This window comes from Trichosurus vulpecula, chromosome 7, assembly GCF_011100635.1.
Source record: "Trichosurus vulpecula isolate mTriVul1 chromosome 7, mTriVul1.pri, whole genome shotgun sequence".
NCBI lineage: Eukaryota > Metazoa > Chordata > Mammalia > Diprotodontia > Phalangeridae > Trichosurus > Trichosurus vulpecula.
The window spans coordinates 273,756,124-273,773,700 of record NC_050579.1 but is presented as its reverse complement, the minus strand read 5'-3'; the positions used below and the strand labels follow the sequence as shown (position 1 = coordinate 273,773,700).

The 17,577-nt window shown below is 43.2% G+C and overlaps 1 protein-coding gene across 1 annotated transcript; it reads right to left on the bottom strand.

Moving 5' to 3' along the window:
- Positions 1 to 8,853: 8,853 nt before the first annotated feature.
- Positions 8,854 to 11,640, bottom strand: CLPSL2 (colipase like 2). The gene is made up of 3 exons (XM_036766359.1): positions 11,554 to 11,640; positions 9,615 to 9,737; positions 8,854 to 8,949 (listed from the first exon to the last, which is right to left on the bottom strand). Exons 1-3 carry the CDS (start codon positions 11,638 to 11,640, stop codon positions 8,854 to 8,856), a joined length of 306 nt encoding a protein of 101 aa, XP_036622254.1.
- Positions 11,641 to 17,577: the final 5,937 nt, after the last annotated feature.

Sequence of the window (17,577 nt, the reverse complement as noted above, 5' to 3'; positions counted from 1 at the left end):
ATCAAATTGTTTTTAAAAAATGAATGTTAAAAATTGTCTTTACATGTTATTGGGGAAAAAACACAATAATATATATATATATATATATATATATATATATACATATATATTTTCAAAAACACTGTCAGGCTTACCCTAATTCACAGCAACGTGGCTAATTGAATGCACAAGAATCTTCTTAGTCAGCTGTCTTCATTAGCCAACCTTGCTGTTTTTCTATCTGGACTCACTCCCCAGTGGTTAATATACTCCCACCCCCTCACACTCTTTCTGTCTCTGGGATGCCGAACACCCAGGTGCGGAAGAGCAAACATCTTTCCCCAGCCTTAGCTATTTGCTCCCTCATTCCCCTCCCCTAAACCCAACCCCCTCATGTCCCACTCCAGATCTAGCTACTCTTCCACTGTGCCATTTATGCCTGAGCTGTAGAGGTTTCATCTTAAACCTATTTTTTTTCAGTCCTCCAATCTATTAGCACTCATTCAGACTTGGCTCTGTCCTGGTAATACTGTTTCCTTTCCCTCTCTCCAGTACTGGCTGCATTTTCACGTATACTTCATGACTCAGTTGTGTTGGTGGTAGAGTCAGAAAAGTCCTCCCCACCACCACTGCATCCATTATCACTTCCGGATTCTTCTTTTAGCACCCTCTTCCCTTGAAATTCATTCAATTCATACGTCACCCAATCCAGATTCTGGTAGCTATTATCTACTGAATTCCAAGATATTCTCCCTCCTTTCTCAATGAATTCAGGGGCTCGATCCTAGATTTCCTCTTCACCCCAACTCCTTCCCTGTATTCTAGGGAATGCACGTGTGTGTGTGTGTGTGTGTGTACACCTACACAAACATATGCACATAGACATCTACATATAGAGATAGATAGAAATATAGATTGACAGAGAGATTATTCTAACCTCCTAGTTCTTCAACCAACTTAATTTCTACTCCTCTACCCCATCTCAGCTATACACATGGGTAATTATATTCTCGATATTGCTATCACCCACTAGTGTTCCCCTGTTGTGTTCGAGAACTCTGAATTTTCTTTAGCTGATCACAATCTTCTATCTATTCATCTCTCCATACGCTTCTCTCCTCCTAAACTCATTCTTTTTCCTTATTCTAGCAATTTCCTTCTTTCTTCCTAATCTTGATGCCTTCATTAACTAGTTTAACTCTAAACTGTCCTCTTCTCTTGAATGCCTTGATCCCTTTACCTATCACTGATTATGTCTTGCCAAACCCCAGTCTTGAATGACTCCCATCACCTGCCTCCTTCACTCCCATTCATCATAGGATTCATGACAGAAGTAGAAGAAATTACAAGACCCTGCTGACTGGGTCCACTGTAAATTTATGCTAACTATGGGTCCTCGCTACAGCAAGGCAATCCTATTATTTCTTTCTGATTCTTATGCCACTAATCACAACAGCTTTTTCCAAACCTTGCTTTATCTCTTCAAACCTCCCAAATTCCCTTCTCCCAGCCTCTTTGCTGAGGATTCCACTTCATGCCACCCCACCCCCACACACACACCAAATTAAGGACATTTGTCAGGACCTCCATCTTCTCCCCTTCTCCTCATCTCATCCTTTTATCAGAATCCCCCAGTATCTCCTTCACTCCTGCCTCTGATTATGAGGTGATATTTCTGCTTGCCAACCTTTCTTGCCCCTTCCCCTATTCTCCAGCAGATTACATCCACCACCACCACCACCACCATCATTCCCATTCTTTCTCTCTAATCTGCAATCTCTATCTACTGGTATCTTCATTGAAAAAAAACTTTTACTAAACCCCTATATCTCTCCTTCCCTTCTCAGCAAAATGCTTTGAAAAAGATCTATACTAGGTGCCTCTATTTCTTTTCCTCTCTTAAAAATATTTTATTTTTAATTTATGGAATAAAACAAGCATTTCCATTACATAGTATAATAAAAAAGATGATTGCATATGAAACTGCAACTCTATTATGTCCAACTTGCTATTCCTTTTAAACGTATAATAATTTTGCAAATTTCTTTTTCTTTCTTTTTTCTTCCTTCCCCCCACCTTAGAGATGTCTACCATTAGACACAAATGTGTGTGTGTGTGTGTAAAATCATTCTATACATCCTTCCATTTATCAGTTCTTTCTCTGAATGCAGATAACATCTTCCTTCATATGCCATTTGTAGTTAGTCTGGGTATTTATACTAGTTAAAATATCTTATTGTTATTGCATATAACATTCTCTTGATTCGGGTCATTTCATTCTTCGTTATTTCACACAAGTCTTTCCATGTTTTTCGAAGAACATGAAGGTCATCATTTCTATAGCACAGTAGTGTTCCATCACAATCAAATACCACAACTTGTTCAGCCATTCCTCAATTGACGGGCATCTTACAATTCCCAGTTCTTTGCCACAACAAAGAGAGCTCCTATAGATATTTTTAGAACATATAGGTTCTTTTCCTTTTCCCCTAATTCGTCTTTGGAAACAGACCAAGTAGCAGTATTGCTGGCTCAAGGGTATAGAGAGCTTAATAACTGTTTGGGCATAATTCCAGAATGTTCTCCAAAATGGTTGGATCAGTTCTTAGTTTCACCAACAGCCTCTCATTCTTTTCTAAACCCTGTGCAATTTGACTTCTGACCTCACCACTCAACTAAACTGCTCTCTCTAAAGTTGCCAATGATCTTCTAATTGCTCAATGCCGTGACTTCTTCTCAACGCTCACTAAACTAAAAATACCGAATAATAATCGATTAACAAACATTTATTAAATGCCTACTGTGTGCTAGGCATTATACTAAGCCTATACTCATAAGCAATAAGTATCCTCATCCTTCTTGACTGTCCTGCAGTATTTGATACTACTGATCATCTTCTCCTGAATGTGCTCTACTTTTTGGGCCTTAATGACTGCTCCCTCTTGGTTTTCCTCTTACCTATCTGATTAGCCCTTTTCAATTTCTTTTATAGGAGCTTCATCCGTATCAGGCCCACTAAGTGCAGATGTTCCTCAAAGCTCTATCCAAGGCCTTCTTCTTCTTCTCGATATTATTTCACTTGGTGATTTCACTGGCTCCCTTAGGTTCAACCATCATGTCTGGGTAGATGATTCCCTGATCTATTCCTCCATCTCTTGTCTTGTCTTTCTCTTGTCCTGCATAACCAACTAGTTGCCCATTGGATATTTTGAACTGGATATCCAAAAGAGGACACATGTCCAAAAGAGAACTCATTCAGTTTTCCCTAAAACTTTCTCCTCTTCTAAACTTTTCAATTTCTATCATAGATATCACTATCTTGTCAGTGACCAAAGTCTGAAACTTTGGTGTTATCCTCAACTCAATGCTCTGTAATCCCACATATCCAGTAAACTGCCAAATATCGTTTCTATCTCCACAACATCTCTTCCACATATCTTCCTATCTGTACTCCCACAGCCCCCACCCTAGTTTAGGCTCTCATTACATCTCTCCTGGACTATTACAGCAGTAGTAGTACCCCATGGACCCTCTGTAGCCAGAATGGACTTTGTTTTCTTTGAATGACTCAGCTTGCCTCGTTGAGCTTCCCTGGACACTGGGGCTTGCTCTTCCGGGGCAGGACCAGAGCTTCCTGTGTGATGAGTCGTGGCGCTGGCTGAGGGGAGGTGTGTTAACGTGGTCTACGCTGGGGGAGGGGCCAAGTCAAGAACCAATCGGCCCTGGTCGTTCAGGCGGCGCTTGATGATGTCAAAAACTCTATAAGAGGGGAGAGGACAGCTTGAAGATGCTCCTTTCCTTTTCCGGTTGGAGCCAGAGACGCCTACAGCCGAAGCTGAGCTGCCGGTAGCAGAGCTGACTGGAGGCTAGTGGGTAATCTTCTTACCGTAGAGGGGAAGCATGTATACAGTTTTGCCTTATACCATCTCGCTTCTCTGTGGCCTACTGGTTACCCTTGTGAGGCGGACTTATTGGGCCTGGAAGCTTTAGATGAAAATATCAAAATGGGGACGCTGGTTTGTGGGATTGTTACTGTGGAGTGTAAATACATGCTTTAGTTCTCCTGCCTTCTGCCTAGAGAATTCCTTATATCCTGCGGTTCCGGACCTTTTAGGCACATATGAGATTCTCTTTGAAATCATAAATTCTGCCTTCCTAATATACCCTCTTCTTCAAGTCTCTGCCCACTCTAATCCATTCACTACTCACCTATGAAAATGATTTTCCCATAGTGTAGATCTGACCACGTTGCCTCTTTGCTCAATAGATTCCAGTGGTCCCTTTATTCCTACTATGACCAAACATAAAGTTTTTTGTTTGGCATTTCGAGTTCTTCCCAACTTGGCCCCTTTGTATCCTTCCCCCCTTTTTACATTCTACTCTTTTTTCTACATGCCAATCTGGTCCACTTATTATTCCTTGCAAAGGACACTATTTTTCCTGTATTTCTCTCTTTGCACTGGGTGTTCCCCATACTTTCCCTCCTAATCATTCTTCTGTCTCCCTTTATGACTCATTTCAAGCACCACCTTGTCTGGGCAACCTTTCTTGGTGTCTCTCCCTACCTCCCCAAGCTGTGTGTTTTCATTTATATAGGCTCTCTCCCCTGTTAGAATGTAAGTTTCTTGAGGGCAGAAATTGCTTTTTTTTCTTTATGAAAAGGTGAGGTTGAAATAACTCCACCCCATCTTTGTCTTGATACCTTACCTAGGTGAGAACACATTTGAATGTATCAGTCAATTCTAGGCTTAAGATAAAGCATGAAAAGTTTTAAAAAGTCATTGGATGAAATGAAGTTATTCCAGACAGGAAATCCATTCCAACAGGCTTGGTTAGAGCTTTCTTCACACCCTCCACATCCCATATAAAAACATTGAGTTAGCTGGAATCAAGGAGTTCTGTAATGTGGAGTAGGCATGATATTCTAGCTAAAATCTTGAGAAGGAACTACCTGGAGGATGAGGATAAAGAGGCACCTGTTTTGGTCTTAGGTTTTCTCTTTCCCACCTCTGGCCAGAGGAGGATCTTGTAAACTTCAAAGAGTCTGGAGATCTGGGGGCTTCCCACCTTTCCACCAGCATCCTGGCATCCTTCCCCTCCCCCCCCCACCCCACCAGGGACAGGACTGGTTGGGGTAATGTCTTCATCAGGACCTAGTGGCAGACTGGAGACAGATTCTCCATGTTAAGGGGAACTTCTGGGACACCTCACATTTGGGAGAAAAGGACCTTTAACTATCAGAAGTTATGAGTTAATCCTTTGCCACATGTGCACTCTAAGCTTGAGCCCACATTCTCCTGGACATTTTATTTGTGGGAGAAAGTGTCTCAGGCTTTTGGAGGGATGTTTTGCACCATCTCTTTACTACACCACCTTAATGAATACACTTTTCTAAAAGCTGCTTAAGGCTGACTAATTGGTTGCCAACTGATAATCTTGTGGGGAAGCCCACCAAGGAGGGTTCAAGCTGATGGCATTAGAGAATCACCTCTGACTCCTAAGGGATTCCCCTTGCACTGAGAGTGGGAAATTTTGCTTTGCTCTGGAACCCGAGACTTGTCTGTGAGAATGAGGATTCTCAGAGTATATATGGGCTACTTCTGTATCCCCAGTGCTTAGCACAATGATTGGCACATAGTACATGCTTACAGGTTGATACATCATTAGGGGTCATCCAGATTCTGCTTGAAGACTTTCAGCGGGGAAGGGGCACCCACTGCCTCTTGAGGCATCCCATTCCACTTTTGGACTTCACTAATTGGTGGAGAGTGTTTCCTGACATCAAGCCTAGCCTTGTTTCTATGGCTCTTGGTTTTAACTTCTAGATTCAAAAACAATAGCACTTTGACATGAAAACACTTCCAATATTTAAAGATAGTTTTCACGTCCCTCCTGCTCCTCTCTCACTGAGAGAGTCTACAGGTAAAGAGAGAGACAGCTTGCTGCTTTACCTCCCCACCCAGGCTATCTTGTGGCTGTGAACACACGGTGCCTCATTTCTTCTTGTCTGAACTATGTTTCTTCTTTCCTGATCTTAGGTGAATGGGTATCAGAGACAGAAGCGACCAGGTCAGTGAGCTTGAAAGGTCAGAAGAACCATTAGAGGTCCTATCAGTCAATACTTATTATGTGCCTACTGTATTCCAGGCACTGTACTAAGCACTGAGGATGCAAAAAAAGGTAAAAGATAGTTCCTGCCCCCAAGGAGCTTACAGTCTAGTGGAAGAGACAACAAGCAAACAAATATTTACAAGCAAGCTATATACAGGATAAATAGGAAATAAATGGTGAGAGGCACTGTAGAAGATGAGATCTTAGTTTAGATTTTTACTTAAAAGAAGCTGGGGAGTTTAGTAGTTTGAGCAGAGGAGGGAGAGCATTCCAGGCATAGGGAATAATCAGAGAAAATGCAGCATCAGGAAATGGAGGAAGGTGTAAGAACATTTGAAAGGTAGGAGCGGCCAAGGCGAAGAAGGGCTGTGAATGCTACACAGAGCAACTGTTTGGTCCAGTAAACGGAGTTTCATAGTAGACTCTACTGGTAGCTAGAGCAGCTGGGCCAACCCAGCAATGAATTGACTTGGCAGATGAAATACCAGTGCTACAAGCGTGGAAGTGACTTGTCCATCGGCTCTGCCACACCCCAAAGTAAATTTGTTAGGAGGAATTTTTAATAGTGGTCATTTCGCACCCTCTTCCTAAAGACTGAAAGGGTAGAGAAAAATGGACTCCCGATTCCAGAGGTTTTTGTATTTTGAGCCTTGCTGCATTTGCTCAATAAATATCTCTTTGTTAAGCCTAAGTAATGTTAATTGGCTAAATGATAATGAAGAGACATTGATTGGCTGTCAATTATGCCAAAGAGATAACTAGGGTTAGGGTTAGGGGCGACACTAACTGGATATTGATACTGAGCAACTGATACTGGGAGAAATATATTGTACCGATGGTATAGAAGATGCCTGCCACCTTCTACCTACCCACACACATACCCCTAGAACCACATTTTAGAGATCTGATCTACTGGTGCTATCCAAAGTTGACAGAGTGGACTCAGAACCTACATATGCTACATTAAAAATAGCAGCTCACATTGGTACCGCGTTTTACCTTAGCGTTTTCCTCACAACACAACCGTATAGTAATGCAAGTACTATCCACATTTTACACGTGAGGAAACTGAGGCTCAGGAAAAATAGAAGAAACTTTGCCAAGGCTACACAGGTAGTAACTGTCAAAACCAGAAGTTGGATCTTTGGACTTCAAGTCCAAGGCATATTCTATGATATTCAGATGGAAAATGACCCAAGAGTTATTTTCAAGCAGTTTACAATTAGTGGGCATGGAGGCATATGCCTGTAGGTCCTGCTACTCAGGGACTACCAAGCAGAGGCTGGTGGACCACTTGAGTCTGGGCGTTCTGAGCTACGGTCAGACTAGAGCTGACCAGGTGTTTGCATTGTCAGGTACCAATATGGGGAGTACCCTGGGAGTCACCTGGCTGCCTGAGGAGAGGTGAATTGGCCTGAGCAGGAAACAAGTTAAAATTTCCATACTAATCAGCATGAGAGTGGGTTGGTGATTGGCCACTGCACTTCCAGCCTGAGTGAGATAAGGAGATCCAGTCTCAAAAAGACCAAAAAAAGATTATAGTCTGATATGTCCCAGCCAGACAAGTAGCATTTGTGCTTAGCCTAGCTCACAGACTTCCCAATTGGCTTTCCTATTCAGGAGAAACTGAACTGGGAATGTTTGGGGGTGTTTCACCCTTGGGGGTGAAATAGGCAACAGCTGAATCATAGGAGAAGTCTAGGTCCAAGTTTGGGGGGTCGCAGGGATCAAGGAAGTCTTCCTAGATGGAATAACATTCTATCTGGGCTTTCAAGAGTGGATAGGAATTCAAAAGACACAGGATATACTCTGCAGGCATAGGGAATCAAATGAGGAAAAACAAGGTGGGAAAATTCAGGGCATAGACAGAGATATGGGTGAATAGGTAGAAAGGCGCCAGATCATGGAGGGCCTTGAACAGTAGGTTAAACTGTCTGAACTTTGGCTCTTAGGCAGTAGTGAACTACTGTAGAATTTTGAACAGAGACATAACCAGATGTGTGTTGAAGTAAGATGCAATCGTCTTCAGGAAATACCAGAAGATGACAGCCACAATGTGAAGGAGGCATTCCAAACGCCAATCAGTGAAATGTCCAGTCCTGACTTCAGAGCTCTGATGGGGAAGTGTGCCTCCCACAGAGGGGTGGTGGCCTGTCGGAGCAGAACGAAGCATACATTTTCAGACATGGAATAAGCCTTGTTGTACTTCACTGCATTGGTTACCATTTTTTCCTCCGGATTTCTTTTTATTGGAGGGATGCTTGTTCTTTATTTATTCCACAGTAGTAGCCTAGCCATATAGAACAAATTTCACAAAAGAGAAAGCTTTTCACAAAAATACCTTCCTTGAACCATAATTTTTTTTTTATTCTTCAATGCTTACTACTGAAACCAGTCATCTCAGTGTTGCTCAGTCATTTCAGTTGTGTCTGACTCTTCATGACCCTGTTTGGGGTTTTCTCTGAGTTTTCCTCCGAGTTCCCTTCAGGACTCTCTTTACTGCGTCTTCCATCCTCCCTGGCCCTGTCCCATCCCCAGCAGAGCCAGCCCTAAAGAACCCCTCAGAGACAAAGATGCGAGTCAGGCCCACGCGAGGTCAGCAGGTAGGAGCTTTAATGTGCTAGGACCCTGATCCTAGATGTTGAAGGTAGGGCTGCCTGCTGGGAGGAAGAGAAAGAAGAGGGCAGGAAGGTACAGGAGGCAGGGGGCTGCCACATCAGGTTCTGTGTGAGACAGAGGGTTGTGGACACTGAATTCCATTTTCTAAAACATCAGGCACCGGCAGGGACAGAAGCGATCAATAGATCTGCAACTCAGACCCCAGTGGCAGGAACAAAGGATGGTGGTCTCTGATGTCGTCTGCAGGAGGGAGACAGGGGAACCTGGGGTCACATCTTGGGGCAGCCAGAAATCTGTCTTCTCGGAGGCAGGGCCAGCCATGGCCAAGCCCAGACAACCTGCTCGAGTGGTTGCTACTCTTCCCTTTTCTTCCATTCTCTTTTCTGAGGTGGAAGCATTACAAAGGAGAAGGGTGCTCTGAGCTTCTGTCTCGCTTCAGGCAACAAAGGTCTGCCCTGATAGATCAGTTCAGGGCGTTGGCACCCCACCCCAAGCAGGACTTTCTCTGGGTTCTTCCTAGGGGTGGGTGTTCTGGAGATGCTGCTGTTGGGTGGGAGGCAGAAAATCACACAGTATGCCTACCCAACCTATTACAAGGAACATTAAGGGCAGCCTTGAAAGGCAAAGGAAGGTCTCAAAGAGTAACCTGGAGAAAAACCATCCTTGCCATCCTGCTTTGCTTTGGTGACTGAGGAAGATGCAAAGTTTATGGGCTTATAGTGTGTGTGGATATATATGCGTATGTATGATTTATTTGTTTGTTTATTTTTAGCACTAGAGGGTTGGGTGGGGAAGTCACCTCCTTTTCCCAACTAGCAGTGACCCTGCCCAGCAGGGGAGACCCAGTTCTATCCCCCAGAGATAGACGGGCCTCATGCATTGGGACCTTTTACCTGGTAACCCACCTGTGGTAAACATAGCATCTCTATTTTCCCTTTGGGAGCACAAAAGTTCAAGCCCCTGAGCAAGCCTATGAGACAGCAATTGTTTGTGCAATCTGAGTGCTGGTAACATTCCTCTCCGCTGGCCTGTAGTGACATAGGGATTACATCTCCTTACCCTCCAGAGCCAGAGGCTCCTCTGGAGCCTGGGACGGGGAATAGGGTGCAAGGGAGATGCCTACCTCAACAGGCTTTCTGGGGTTTTCTCCTACCTTTATATGCATGGTCTCCATGTCTAGCTATTTCTATCCAGCCCCTCCTCATGCTCTCTCCAACTTTCTCCTCCCCTTTCCCCTTCATGAGCCCCAGCCCCACCTCCACTCTCTTCAACACCCTTGAGCAGCTGGAAAACAGAAAATAGATCTACCATGGAACACCCTTGTCAGGAGTGGCTATCGATGAAATTCCGCCAACAGACTGACACGAGGGTGGGGGAAGAGAGGAAAGGTGGGGAGAGATGACAGTGGAGAACAAACGCAGAGACATGCTTGTTGAAAGGGAACTGGACGTTGGGCGAAGTAATAAAGGGATTATAATGATTATAATTAGAAACAATTACTATTATAAACCGTTTATGTATTTGGGCAATTAAGTGGCACAGTGGACAGAATGCTAGGCCTGAAGTCAAGAAGACTCCTTTTCCTGCATTCAAATCTAGCCTCAGGCACTTACTAGCTGACCCTGGGCAAGTCACTTAAGCCAGTTTGCCTCAGTAAAAAATCAGCTGGAGAAGGGAACAGCAAACCACTCCAGGATCTTTGCCAAGAAAACCCCAAACGTGACCACCAAGCATCAGACACAACTGAAACAAGTGAACAACAAGATTCTGTGTATTGCTTTAGGGTTTCTATAGCATTTTCATGACAATAACCCTAGGAGGTAGGGAGCCTGACCATTTTTACCCCCATTTCACAGATAAGGCAAATAAGACTCAGAAAAGTTAAGTGATTTGCGCAAAGTCACATAGCCAGTAAGTTTCCAAAGCAGAATTCAAACTCACTATCCTTATTCCGCATCTAGAGCTTTTCCCCCCATGGCCTGGGAAGCCCTTGACCTTAGATCTGGAAACTCAAGGCTGAAGACCACAGTTGGAGAAGGTGGCCTGAATTACAAGAGTCACTTATCTGGGTCACTTATCTGGGACAGGCTGGATTCCTCACTTCTCCTGTGCTTTGGTTGCAATGTCCTTTGAAAAACTTGTTCTGAATTTGAACATGTAGAATCATGAAAAGCAAGCCCTGAGGGAACATCATGCTCTCCCCAGCCCTAGTTCTTTGAACCTGAACAGCACGGTGTAGCAGGAAGAGAACCAGGGTTCTGTTCTTTCCGCATCACTGCCCACCTGCACAGATCCCTCCTCAATAAAATGAAGTCTTGAGACTAGGTCAGGGAATGACATCTCTATTGTCACTAACCTCTAACTGAAATTTAGTGTTTCCTTTAATTACAGCTATTTTTTTCCCTTGAAGGGGGTCCACAGACCTCCCTAACCTACCAAAGGAACCCATGACACAGAAAAAAAGTTAAAGACCCCTGGACTCCAGGGCCTCTAAGGCCTCTTCAGTGCTCCCCCATTCATTTGTGAGTTCTTTGAGGGCAGGAACTGTCTTTTGCTTCTTTTTGTATCCCCAGCATTTACCATAGTGCTTGGCATACAGTAGACACTTAATAAATGTTTATCAACTGCCTGACTGATTCTGAACTAGTCTTTTTATAGAGTGAATGTTTGATTTATTTTTGTATTTTTATTTATTTATTTTTATAGAGTGAAATGTTTTCTTCATGGCTGACGTAGCACAGCACACACTCCATTACCACCCAGCCAATGGCTGTTTGCTCTCAGCCCAACCCTCCACTTAGGTCCCCCAGAATCTTTTTATAAGAGACATGAAAACAACTTCACCTTCAGTTTCAAATTTTTTTCCTGAAAGCTGGAAGACACCTGGCCCAAGACTAGGGCAAACCGCAGCAAGATAAGGACTTTCTCCATGGGAATCAGAGCAGCACTGGATCTGGATGGGGCTGGGTGCTGGCAGGTGAAACTTTCCCCCCCCCCCACCTCCTCCTCCTCGTTCACTGTGGGATGGAAGCCTTTGTCCCTCCTTCAGGGCATTCCAGGTGGCCTCAGGGACCACAGAGATCTTTCCTTCCTCTTAACTCTGTGAGCACTTTCTGTCTGTACCATTCACCCAGACTCAGGTGCTTCATTACCTCTTTATGGACCCATGTCTCTTCTCCCCAACTAGACTGGGCGAAGAGGGCTGAGCACACAAAGAACACTCAACAAATCCTAACTGATTGTATAGCGAGACTGAGGTTTTCATTCACTAGAATCCAGCACCAAAGCCCTATGCAGCTGTGTGGTGCAGTGGGTAGAGAGCTTAGCAGTCAGGAAGACATGAATTTAAATCTGACCTCAGAGCACCTGAATGACTGTAGACAATTCTTTTTAGTTTCCTCAAGTGTTAAATGGACATAACACCTTCCACTCATGATGGACAATGCTGTCCCCGTCCAGAAAAGGACCTAGGGAGTCCGAACGCAGGCCGAAGCAGGCTGGCTTCACTTTTCTGTGTTTGTGGTTTTCCCCTTTTGTTAGTTCTGGAAATATATTTAACAAGATTACACATGTATAACCTATATCAGGGTGTTTGCTGTCTTGGGGAGGGGGAAGGGAAAGAAGAGAAAGAGAAACATTTGGAGATCCAAATCTTTTTTTTTTTAAATTTAAATTTATTTATTTAACATATTTGGTTTTCAACATTGATTTTCACAAGAGTTTGAATTACAAATTTTCTCCCCATTTCTACCCTCCCCCCCACTCCAAGATGGCATATATTCTGGTTGCCCTGTTCCCCAGTCAGCCCACCCCTCTATCACCCCCCTCCCCTCTCATCCCCTTTTCCCTTCCTTTTCTTGTAGGGCAAGATAAATTTCCACGCCCCATTGCCTGTGTATCTTATTTTTTAGTTGCATGCAAAAATTTTTTTTTGAACATCTGTTTTTAAAACTTTGAGTTCCAAATTCTCTTCCCTCTTCCCTTCCCACCCACCCTCCCTAAGAAGTCGAGCAATTCAACCTAGGCCACACATGTATCATTATGTATAACCCTTCCACAATACTCATGTTGTGAAAGGCTAACTACATTTTGCTCCTTCCCAACCCATCACCCTTTATTGAATTTTCTCCCTTGACCCTGTCCCCTTTCCAAAGTGTTTGTTTTGATTACCTCCACCCCCATCTGCCCCCCCCTCCATCATCCCCCCCCCCTTTTATTTTTTTTATCTTCCTCCCTCTTCTTTCCTGTGGGGTAAGATACCCAACTGAGTATGTATGGTATTCCCCCTCAGGCCAAATCGGATGAGAGCAAGGTTCACTCATTCCCCCCTCACCTGCCCTCTCCCCTCCTCCCACAGAGCTGCTTCCTCTTGCCACCTTTATGCGAGATAATCCACCCCATTCTATCTCTCCCTATCTCCCTCTCTCAGTATGTTGCTCTCTCATCCCTTAATTTCATTTTATTTCTTTTAGATATCTTCCCTTCATCTTCAACTCACCCTGTGTCTGCTCTCTTTCTTTTACATATATATATATATATATATATATATACACACACACATATATATATACATACATACACATGCATACATATACACATAGATACATACATACATACACATTCACTTATATATATACATAAACATATATATATGCATATTCCCTTCAGCTACCCTAATACTGAGGTCTCATGAATCATACACATCATCTTTCCATGTAGGAATGTAAACAAAACAGTTCAACTTTAGTAAGTCCCTTGCAATTTCCGTTTCTTGATTACCTTTTCATGCTTCTCTTGATTCTTGTGTTTGAAAGTCAAATTTTCTATTCAGTTCTGGTCTTTTCACTGAGAAAGCTTGAAAGTCCTCTATTTTATTGAAAATCCATATTTTGCCTTGGAACATGATACTCAGTTTTGCTGGGTAGGTGATTCTAGGTTTTAATCCTAGCTCCATTAACCTCCGGAATATCACATTCCAAGCCCTTCGATCTCTTAATGTAGAAGCTGCCAGATCTTGGGTTATTCTGATTATGTTTCCACAGTACTCAAATTTGTTTCTTTCTGGCTGCTTGCAGTATTTTCTCCTTGATCTGGGAGCTCTGGAATTTGGCGACAATATTCCTAGGAGATTTCTTTTTGGGATCTATTTGAGGAGGCGATCGATGGATTCTTTCAATTTCTATTTTGCCCTGTGGCTCTAGAATATCAGGGCAATTCTCCTTGATAGTTTCTTGAAAGATGATATCTAGGCTCTTTTTTTGATCATGGCTTTCAGGTAGTCCAATAATTTTTAAATTCTCTCTCCTGGATCTATTTTCCATGTCAGTGGTTTTTCCAAGGAGATATTTCACATTGTCTTTCATTTTTTCATTCCTTTGGTTCTGTTTTATAATATCCTGATTTTTCATAAAGTCACTAGCTTCCACTTGCTCCCATCTAATTTTTAAAGTAGTATTTTCTTCAGTGGTCTTTTGGACCTCCTTTTCTATTTGGCTAATTCTGCCTTTCAAGGCATTCTTCTCCTCATTGGCTTTTTGGAGCTCTTTTGCCATTTGAGTTAGTCTGTTTTTTAAGGTGTTGTTTTCTTCAGTGTATTTTTCAGTATTTTTTTGGGTCTCCTTTAGCAAGTCATTGACTTGTTTTTCATGGTTTTCTCACATTCTTCTCATTTCTCTTCCCAATTTTTCCTCTACTGCTCTAACTTGCTTTTCCAAATCCTTTTTGAGCTCTTCCATGGCCTGGGACCAGCTCATGTTTTTCTTGGAGGCTTTTGGTGTAGGCTCTTGCACTTTATTGACTTCTTTAGGCTGTATGTTTTGGTCTTCTTTGTCAGCAAAGAAAGAATGCAAAGTCTGAGACTGAATCTCAGTGCGTTTTCGCTGCCTGGCCATATTCCCAGCCAGCTAACTTGACCCTTGAGTTTTTCAGTGGGGTATGACTGCTTGTAGATTACAGAGTTCTATGTTCCACGTTTGGGGGGGAGGTGCCAGCTCTGCCACACCAGCACTGCTCCTTCCCCAACCCCCAACCCGAACTGGGCTTAGATCTTCAGCAGGCTGTACACCCCTGCTGTGATCCGCCACTTAATTTCTCCCACCACGTGGGCCTGGGGCCGGAAGTAACAACAGCTGTAGCTGCCCCACCTCCCCTGCCCCCGGGGCTGGAAGCCGAACCGTGAACTCCTTCCACTCCCGCAGCTTTTCCCACTAACCTCCGCAGTCTTTGGTGTTTGTGGGTCGAGGGGTCTGGTAACTGCCGCAGCTCACGTATTCAGGGCGCTAGGGCCCCCTCCGCCCAGCTTCTGGTCTGGATGGTCCACGCCACTCAGGCTGGTCTCTGCTCCACTCTGTTCCCAGCTCCCAGCTCCCAGCTCCGTGTGGAATAGACCTCACCCAGAGACCATCCAGGCTGTCCTGGGCTGGAGCCCTGCTTCCCTCTGCTGTTTTGTGGGTTCTGCCATTCTAGAATTGGTTCAGAGCCATTTTTTATAGGTTTTTGGAGGGGCTCGGTACGGAGCTCACTCCAGTCCCTGCTTACCAGCCGCCATCTTGGCTCCGCCCCCTGGAGATCCAAATCTTATAAAAAATGAATGTTGAAACTCTCTTTATATGTAATTGGAAAAAATGATATATTATTGACAGTAATTATGCTAATAGCACCTTCCTCCCAAGGCTGTTAATGAGGATGAGATATCTGAATAATAATAATATTCAGATGAGATAATATTGGAAAAGCACCTTAGCACAGTACCTGGCACACAGCAGACATTTAATAAATGTTTGTTCCCTATAAGTATAATAAAGCTTCCATTGAGAAAAACTCCCTGAAGACCCAGCCCTTGCCCCTTATCACCTCCTGACTGTGGCAGGCAACCCACAAAGGGCGGTCTTTTCGCTTTTGATGGGATAGACCCTCAAAAGACGAGCAGCCATGGATGGGTTGTGATCTACCTCGAACATTTCATTACATCAACACCCCCCCAACCCACCTTCTTCCTTACTGCCCTCTTTCTTTCGAAGGTACCCCCAGCCTGTGTCATTCTCAACTCTTCATTTTCACTCATCCTGATATCCATTTCTGTCTCCACATCTTACCTCCCACAGCCCCCTTCTCGTCACTATCCTACCTCATCACGCCTCTTGCCTAGACTATGACAATAGCCTCCTAGTTGGTCTCTCCCCTTCTCTGGCCCATCCTCCACACAGCTGTCAAACTGATTTGCCTAAAGTATATCTCTAACCCATGTCACCCCACTACTCAACACACTCCAGTGGCTCCCTAAGGACTCGAAGATCAAATGTGTGTGAATGCCTTTGCTTGGCATTTGAAACCCTTCACAATCTGGCCCCCACCCGCCTTTCTAGCCTTTCTTGCTGCACTTTACAATTCAACCAAACTGGTTTTCTTGCCGCTCCTCACGTTCATACAAAAACACAATTAAATTACTCAAACATGAATGGGAAATTAAGGATATGATGCCATCTGTTAAATAGTATTACATAAAGAAAGAGGGATGGAAGCATACTATTTGCTCTCCTTCTCTTTTGTTTCTTCTTTTTTGTGGTTCCTCCCATTAGTTCTAACTCTTCTTTGCATCATGACTAATGTGGAAATACATTTAATATGAATGTGTAAGTAGAGCCCATATCAGATTACATGCCATCTTGGGGGAGGGGGGAGGAGAGAAAGGGGGAGAAAATTTGAAACTCAAAATCTTATGGAAGTGGGGGCAGTAGGTGGTGCAATGAGTAGAGCACCAGCCCTGGAGTCCAGAGGACCTGAGTCCAAATACAGCCTCACACACTTACTAGCTGTGTGACCTTGGGCAAGGTACTTAACCCCAATTGCCCTGCCTTATGCCTTCCAAAAAAAAATCTTATGGAAGTGAATGTTGAAAACTAAAAATAACTTAATTTTTAAAAAAGAGAAATGAATTTATACTGAAAACTTTCTGCTAACTTGAAATAAGGGATACTTCATTCATTCCCCCCCACTTTTTTTCATTGTGTAGGTGAATGTATATGCATAGAGAAACCTGCTAAAAAGCTGGTATGTTTACTGCCTGTTGGGAGACCTATTACTTGATTGCTATGTTGTGTGTGGCAGTTAGGTGGTGCAGCAGAGAGACTGCCAAGCCTGAAGTCAGGAAAGTCATGGGCAAGTTGATCCTGTTTGCCTCAGTTTCTTCATCTGTAAAATGAGCTGGAGAAGGCAATAGCAAACTACTCCAGTATCTTTGCCAAGAAAACCCCAAATGGAATGGCTGAGCAAATTGTATATGAATGTAATGGAATATTATTGTGCTATACGATTTCAGAACAACCTGAAAGGACTACTATGAACTGATGCAAAGTGAAATGAGCAGAACCAGGAGAACAGTGTACTCAGTAACAGCAATATTGTATGATGATCAGGTGTGAATGACAACTATTCTCAGCAATACAATGATCCAAGACAATTCCAAAGGACTCATGATTAAAAATGCTATCCACATCCAGAGAAAGAACTGATGAAGTCTGAATGCAGATCAAAGCATACTGTTTTTCACTTTATTTTTGTGTGGTTTTTTCTGCCTTCTTTCACAACATGACTAACATGGAAATATGTTTTGCATGATTGCACATATATAACCTATATCAAATTGCTTACTGCCTTAGGGAAGAGGGAGGGGAGGAAGGGAGAAAATTTAGAACTCAAAATTTTATTTAAAAAATGTTAAAAATTGTCTTTACATGTAATTGGAAAAACAAAATACCATTTAAAAGAAAAAAAGAAACCCCCAAATAGCATCACAAAGAGTTGGAAACAACTGAAACAGCTGAACAACAAAATGTGTATATTTTAATTTTAAAACTATCCAAAAAAAGT